Below are 8,263 nucleotides of genomic sequence, written 5' to 3' on the forward strand. Positions count from 1 at the left end.
CCCCTTCCCTCCCTTCCCCTCCTCTCCCCTCCCCTCCCCTCCCTTCCCTCTCCTTCCCTTCTCTTCCCTCTCTTGTTGCTTGCTTGCTTTCCTGCTTTCTTTCTTGCTTTCTTCTTTGTCCTGGGGCTTGAACTCAGGGCTTTGGTGCTGTCTCTGAGCTTTTGTGATCAAGGCTAGTTAGTGCTCTACTACTTGAACCAAAGTTCCACTTCCGGCTTTCTTTTTTGGTGGTGAATTGGAGATAAGAGTCTCATGGGTTTTCCTACGCAGGCTGGTTTCGAAGTGTGATTCTCAGATCTCAGTCTCCTGAGAAGCTAGGATAGTAGGTGTGAGCCACTGACACCAGCCCCTCCTATTTCTTACCGAATTATTTTGGGAAAAAATCTAGACATCATCCCATTGATGATAGTTTGTATCTCAGAAAATCAAGAATTGTCCAAATAAAGCCAAACGAACCCCAGTAAACAACTGTAATAATCAGATCTCAGAAAATTAATATCTCTTTGTTTCATCAACCATTTGGCCAGCATTTAAACTTCCTTATAAGTATTCTGGGATCTAAACAAGTTTGACACATTGCAATAAGTTTATTTATCTCTTCAGATTAAAACATTTTTTGTCAGTACCAGGGCTTGAACTCATAGTCCTTACTCATAGTGGCACTATAGTACTTGAGTCATGCCACCAGTCTCACAGACTTTAATTGCCCAGCCTGGTCTTGAATCTCCATCTTTCAGCTCTCAGTCTTCTGAGTAGCTAGGATTACATGTATGAATCACACTCTACTGACTTCTTCAGATTTTGTTTTTTTGTATGTCAGTCTGGAACATGAACTCAGGGCCTGGGTGCTGTCCCTCGGATTTTATGCCAAAAGTTAGCACTCTACCACTTGAACCATAGTTCCACTTCCTTTTTTGGTATTTATTTGGAGATAAGAGTCTCAAAGACTTTCCTGCCCAGGCTGGCCTGAAACCACAATCCTCAGATCTCAGCCTCCTGAGTAGCTAGGCTTACAGGTGTGAGCCACCAACTCCCAGCTCATTCAGATTTTTAAAAATCAGCCATCACTTCATTCCTTGCAATTTTTGTGTGATGGACCTGGGGCTTGTACTAGGGCCTGAGCACTGTCCCTGAGCTTTTGTACTCAAGGCTAGTGCTCTACCACTTGAACCACAGCTCCACTTGGGCTTTTTGGTGGTTAATTGGAGATAAAAGTTTCTTAGGTTTCCTTGCCAGGGCTGGCTTTGACTGCAGTCCTCAGATCTCAGCCTCCTGAGTGGCTAGGATTACAAACATGAGTTCTTGCAATTTTTCTAAGACACCCCACTTGCCTTGTAGAGTTTGCCTTGTAGACTTTGGCTGATTGTATACAAGTAGAGATGTGGTCCTTTATTTTATTAGTTCTTTAATTAACTTGGCTTTTCATTGTTCCATTTAATTAATTTAATTTGGTAGGCCATTACTTCTATGACATTTATTCAATGTAATATTAAATTAATTTAAATTGAACTAACTCCTTTTAATTCTACTATTCCTGAAAGGATCCATCACATCCATCCCAGGGGACCATGCAGAGGCAGGCAGGCACAAGAAAAAGATTATTAGAAGGTTTATAAGAGGAGCCATATTTCCCCTGGAGAGGGAGCACATGGCAGCCTCCACTATCTAGGTAGCAGTAGGGTCTGAGGGTCGGAAGTGAGGTAGATGGAGTCTCATGTGAGTCTGGGCAGAGAGAAGGAGGGGCCTCCAGGGAACTCCAGGGCAGGGAGGAGCTCAGGTCTGGGTGGACCAAAGGTGAGCATAATGCTTACAATTCCCATTTCCTGGAATCTGTCTCTAAAGAAAAACTACCACACATCAATTGTTTGACTAAGTTGACATATCGTTTATACAGAAGAAAGGAGTATTAATATTTAATTTCCCTCCCACATTATTCACCAGTATTGATTAAAAATGACCTCCAAGGATGACCAATCAGGATTTTTGGGTTTTTATATGTCATGAATTCTAAATATATCTGGTGACTTTCAATGCATTGCATTTATTTTATTTTGATGCTTACATTAAACTGTTCCTAGCCAATAGAAGATTCTGGGGCTTAAACTCTGGGCCTGGGTGATATCCCTGAGCTTTTTTGCTCAAGGCCAGTGGTCTACTTTGGGCTGTTTGGTTGTTGATTGGAGATAGAGTCACCTGGACTTTACTGCCTGAGTTGGCTTTGAATTGGGCTCCTCAGCTCTCAGCCTCCTGAGTAGCTAGGATTACAAATGTGACTTACCAGTACAGGGATGATTTTGCTATTTCAGTATAGATGTCAGAGTCTTTGGAGTTTAGAGCCTTACAACAGATGCTTTTAATTGTGTTTACCTGCACACCCCATATGAGGCTGGGTGTGGCTCTTATCAGTTTTTACTATCTCTTCTTATCTCAGCCTTCCTCTAATCATTCCCTTTTCTTTCTTTCCCCACTCTACCACGGCTCCAGGTTTCTGAAGTTCCTGGAACTGGCAACCCTTCAGGAGAAGGTGACATCTCCAGAAGCAGTCTCCCAGTCATTTTTACAGAGGTCCTCCAGGCACCAGCCATCAGGATTCCTCCCTCCACTCCTCTCTCTGGCCTGGGTGGCTCCCCTAGAGATCAGGCCTCTGGGCCTGATGCAAGTGAAGTGGCCACTGGGCCCTTCTTGGAGCCCAGCCAGCAACAGGTGGAGGCCTCTTGGGAAGTGTCAAGTGAGAGTGGAGGGGGTCAAAAGGACCTCATGGTGGGAGCTGTTATGGATGAACCTGCTGGGGGTCTGGAGGTCCTGAGTGGGTTGGAGGAGCTGCTTGGCGAAGACACCATTGATCAGGAGCTGGAACAGCTCTATCTGTCTCACCTGAGCCGCCTGCGGGCTGCTGTTGCTGCAGGTGCAGCAGGGGGTGGTGGGGAGGGCCCTACAGATGGGGGGCTATCCCCTAGCCATCCCCTGGGCATACTCACGGACCGAGACCTGATCTTAAAGTGGCCTGGCCCTGAGCGGGCCCTGAACAGTGCCCTGGCCGAGGAGATCACCTTGCACTACGCACGACTGGGGCGTGGTGTGGAGCTCATCAAGGACACTGAGGACCCTGATGATGAGGGGGAGGGTGATGAGGGGCTCGCCATCACTCCCTCCAGTCCTGAAGGAGACAGCCCCAAGGAATCGCCTCCGGAAATCCTCTCTGGGGCCCGTGCTGTGGTAGCCACTATGGGAGATGTATGGTTCCCTTGGGCAGAGGGTGCTGGATGTGACAGCTCTGTGGTTTTGGGTACAGAAGGTCCATTCCCTGGGGATCCAGAGAAAGGAATGGGCAAGGACATCAACTCTCTATACACAAATAGAATCCTAGGTGGGGTGACCAGGTCTTTGGGGGAGGCCGGAACAGAGGCCCAGATGGAGGTCACCCCTGAGTGGGCAGGTGGCTCAGTTACAATGTTCGGCAAGGAGCCAGATGTTCCAGTCCTTCTGCAGGAGCAGAATTCCACCTCTCTTTGTCCCATGAGGGATGATGTCTATCTTTCTAGTGTGGCAAGTTCTCCTGTGATCTCCCAGGATGAAGAAGGTGCAGACCCAAGTCTTGAGTCCCCAAAGAGGTCTCCCACCCCAGAAGCCCCTGCAGAATGTGGGTGTGGATTGTCTTCTCAGCTCTGGGGCCCCTTAACCCAGACTCTGGGAGTCCTGGCTGGGCTGGTGGTGGTCCCTGTGGCTCTGAACAGTGGTATGTCCCTCCTGGTGCTTGTGCTGTGCCTCTCTCTGGCCTGGTTCTCGTAGGGGCTGCTTGTGGGATCAGCAATAACAGGCTCTCCCTCCCCCTACTCTTTGGGGTCTGGGGAGGGTCAGTCCCTCCACCCCCCCCAGAGGGTTGAGATGACACATATGGCCTGTACAGTGAAGGACCTTGGTCCTCTGCTTCTAAGAATGGTTGACTGGAGAGAGGCCTTCCCTTTCCTGTCTTGGAGCTCTCCAGGGATGGTGGAAGGAGTGAGAACTTTTAGAATGGAACCAGGCATGTCCTCCCCACCCCCCCATTCCCCTGAGCCTGTATTTATTTTTGTATAATTCTCTGGATGAGGGAGAGTGGTCATGAGCTGGTCTTGGGGCACAATTACCCAGAGATATATTTATTAACAGCCAACCTGTGCAACCTGCTGGAGCTTTATTTTTAATTTAATTTATATAGAGTACCTATTATTATATGCCACAATAGAGCTCTATGAGAAATGACTTGTCTTGCTGTGCAGTAGTCTCCTGTTTGGGCCTGAGTGTATAGGGTGGTCATGTTCCACGGGGAAGAAGATTGTGGGGAGTGGGGGGGGAGTAGACATGGCCCTGCCTGTTGCTGCCTCTTAAATGTGTCTTTGAGGATCTGTTGTCTCCTCTCCTCATGGTCCTAATACATGTGGTCTTGTAGTCTTTTTACATTCTGCCTATGGGAGCCTGCCTCTGTGTATATAGGTGGTGGTGGGAGCTATGGAGGAAGAATGGGGGCCACATGAAGGTTTGGTGTCAGTATGTGGCTTGAGTGGAGGTTGTTATCAGTTGTGAATGTGAAGACATCGGTTACAAATCAGCTATAAGGTTTTGAGGTTTCAGAAAAGAAAAACCAACCCCAAACAGCCTTTGACACCAGCAGAGAGACCCTTCAAACCCCCAAGATAGAGAAGGCCTCAGAAAATACAGAGAAATTAATGTGCTGTGAAAAATTTGTATCACGAGTTGCTGACAGATATTGCATTTCTACTCAAAACAGGAAACTCAGATGTTTGAAAGAAAGGATAGATATATTTATTGCATGCAAATAAAAAATACTTTGCATAGCAAAATAAAACACCATATATTTATTTACTTCCCTTTATTATTATTATTTTTGAGCTAGGGTCTCACAATGTATTCCAGACTGGCCTTGAACACGTGATCTTGCCTCAGCCTCCTTAAGTGCTAGGATTACAGGCATGTACTACCATGTCCAGCACTGCAGAAAAACTGTTTGAAACAAATATATATATATATATATAGAAGCTTTCTTTAGTCATTTCTTCTCCAATGCTCCTATCCATTTCTGAAATAACTTCAATCTGTATTTTTCAAAAACGATTTTTGGGGGGCTGGTATCAGAGTTTGAATTCAGGGTCTTGCACTTGTTCATCTGGTGTTCTGTCACGTGAAGAATACCTCCAGCCCTGCTTTTTGCTGGCCATTTTGGAAATGGAGTCTAGTGAACTTTTTTGCCTGGGCTGGCTTCAAACTTTGGTCCTCCCGATTTCAGCCTCCTGAGTATTTAGGATTACAAGTATGAGCCACTGGCACTCTGCCCAGTCTGTGTTTGCCAACCACTTTAGCAAAAGTGCTGAAATCACTGATTATTTTCACATTATTATATCAATAGTCAAGTCTCAGACTTCATCTTACATGACCTCTTGGGCGCCTTTGTTAGAACTGATCATCTCTACCTTGCAGCTCCTTCTTCACTTGGTTTCCAAAATGCCACACTCTCCAAACTTTTTTTTCCTTCCACATTGGCTACTCTTCTCAGAAAATTCCCATCCCATAGTAGGTGCACAATAAATTCCCATCAAATGAACTACATGAAGGAACAAACAAATGTGCACTGGAGAATACAGAGCAATATGGGTGGAAATTTTAGGTGCTTATTTAGTGGTTACAAGTTCATTTCAGCTCCATGCATGTTGACTGATCACCTCTGTTGTCTCTGTGGGTACAGTGGAGGAGCTCACAATCCAGACAAGAGAACCACAGTGTACCATGGTCAGTGTGTACCAACAAGTGATGAGTCCTATTGGTTGTGTAAGTCCAGGACAGAGGTTTAATCCAGTCCAAGGACTCTGAGTATCTTGGAGGATATAATTCTTTTTCTGTATTTTCAAAAGCAAAAAGGAATCCTCTAGGTAATGGAAGGGAGAAGATGGCTCTCCAATCAGAAGGAATAGCATCACAGAATCTGGAAGCAGAAAACAGCTAATGAGAAATGGAGCACCCATATCACATCTATTTCCCAAAGAGAGTATTCTAATATGACATATTAATGTTCAGACATGTGTCTATAGTCTTCCATTGATGTCATGGCTTTTTTTGAGATGGGAGCTTTAATATGTAGCCTAGGCTGGCCTGAAACTCACTAACCCAGATAGGCCTTAAACTGATGATCCTCCAGTCCCAGACTTCTGACTGCTGAATTGATAGACTATCACGCCTGGATCTGATGTGATAATTTGATGATTGTCTAAAAGGCAACTTTATGCCTTTAGATAAAGTGGAAATATTCCTATAGACATACAGTTTGCCAAAAATGTCTCAAAATGGAATGAAAAATTTTAGTAGTTTTTTTTTGGGGAGGGGGTCAAGTCGTGGGGCCTGAACTCTGGGCCTGGGTGCTGTCCCTCAGCTCTTCAGTTCAAGGCTAGCTCTCTACCACTTGAGCTATAGCACCACTTCCCGCTTTTTTCTTTTCTTTTTTTTTTTTTGCTTATGTGGTGCTGAGGAATCGAACCCAGGGCCTCGTGCATGCAGTGCAAGCACTCTACCACTGAGCCACCTTCCCAGCTCCAAATTTTAGTAGTTTTATAACCATTGAAGAAACAACGGAACTGGTAGTCAAAATCTTCCTTCACAGAAACTCTGGGCTCAGATGGCTTTGTTGTTGAAATGCTCAAGGAACAAATAATTTCATTTTCCAAAAGCAATTCCATTATGTAGAAAAAGACCATCCCTGATTTATTTTAAGGGGTCTGATAAGGTCTTCTTTGTTTTACAAGTATCCTTATTAATGGAAAATAAGTTGTTCATTTCTTCCTTATATAATTAACACCCAATGAGCCAATAGAATGTTGAGAAAACAATCTCAAGAATATATATGCCAGGGGCTGGGAAGGTGGATCAGTGGTAGAGTGCTTGCCTTGCATGCCTGAGGCCCTGGGTTCGATTCCTCAGCACCACATAAGCAAAAAGAAAAAAGTGGGAAGTGGCGCTGTGACTCAAGCGGTAGAGCGCTAGCCTTGAGCTGAAGAGCTGAGGGACGGAGCCCAGGCCCAGAGTCCAGGCCCCACGACCGGACCCCCCCCAAAAAAGAATATATATGCAAATATTCTAAGCCAAAGACAGATACCTAAATTCAACTTAAAAGTTAAAGATAGCCGGGTGCTGGTGGCTCACATCTATAATCCTAGCTACTCAGGAGACTGAGATCTGAGGATCATGGTTGGAAACCAGCCTGGGCAGGAAAGTCTGTGAAACTCTCATCTCTAATAAACTAGTCAGAAAAAGCTGGTAGTATAGCTACCTTGAGTAAAAGAAGCCTAGGGACAGCACCCAGGCCCTGTGTGCACATGTGCGCATATGCATGTGTGTATGCGCGGCGCACCCGCACACACAAATTTAAGATGATCAAGTTAGATTTATTCAGAATATAATGTGATTAAGTATTTGAGCTCAACGTGATTACTTTCAATAGCAGGCTAAATGGAAAAAAGCTACACTTATCTTAATGGATAGGGACATAAGGATAAAATTCAATATCTATTTATGATTTAAAGAATTTTATTGGCTTATACCTGTCTAGCTACTGGGGAAGCTGATATCTGAGGATCACAGTTTGACACCAACTCAGTCAGCAAAGTCTGTGAGACTTATCTCCAGTTAACCACCAAAAAGCAGGAAGTAGAGCTATGACTCAAATGGTGGAGTGGGATGAGCCTTGAGCAAAAAAGCTCAGGGACAGCTCCCAGACCTTATGTTCACATACAAAAAGAATCTTAGCAAGCTGGGTGCTGGTGGCTCATACCTGAAATCCTAGCCATTTAGGAAGCTGAGTCTAGGAGGATCAAGGTTCAGAATCAACCTAGGAAGAAATTTCTGTGACAATCCATTTTCATGTAAACAGCCAAATGCTAGACAAAATAGTCAAATGAACTTTCTTAGCATAAAGGGTATCAATAAAGATTTCCAGTGAACTATATCCTTAAAAGTGAAATGTTTAAGCTTTGATATGGGATATGGCAAGGATGCCTGCTAGCACCATTTGTATTCAGCATTGTAGTGATGTCCCAGCCAGCACAATATGTCAAGGGAAGCTGGGTATTAGCTGCTCATGCCTGTAATCATCGCTACGCAGGAGGTTGAGATTTGAGGATCATGGTTCAAAACCACGTCAAACAGACAAGTCCTTGAAACTCTTATCTCCAGTTAACCAGAAAAAAAAATCCAGAAATGGAGGTGTGAGCTCAAGTGG

At 44.8% G+C, this 8,263-nt stretch overlaps 1 protein-coding gene across 1 annotated transcript in view; it reads left to right on the forward strand.

Annotated features, from left to right (window-relative positions):
* Window positions 1-4,840, forward strand: part of Ppp1r3f (protein phosphatase 1, regulatory subunit 3F) — a 23,176-nt gene extending 18,336 nt beyond the window's left edge. Inside the window, exon 6 of the mRNA XM_013032343.1 lies at window positions 2,485-4,840. Within this exon, the coding sequence (XP_012887797.1) occupies window positions 2,485-3,789 (1,305 nt within the window). The 3' untranslated portion in view covers window positions 3,790-4,840. The remainder of the gene's footprint in view (window positions 1-2,484) is intronic.
* The last annotated feature ends 3,423 nt before the right edge of the window (window positions 4,841-8,263 follow it).

This window comes from Dipodomys ordii, unplaced genomic scaffold (genome assembly GCF_000151885.1).
Source record: "Dipodomys ordii isolate 6190 unplaced genomic scaffold, Dord_2.0 Scaffold154, whole genome shotgun sequence".
Lineage (NCBI taxonomy): Eukaryota > Metazoa > Chordata > Mammalia > Rodentia > Heteromyidae > Dipodomys > Dipodomys ordii.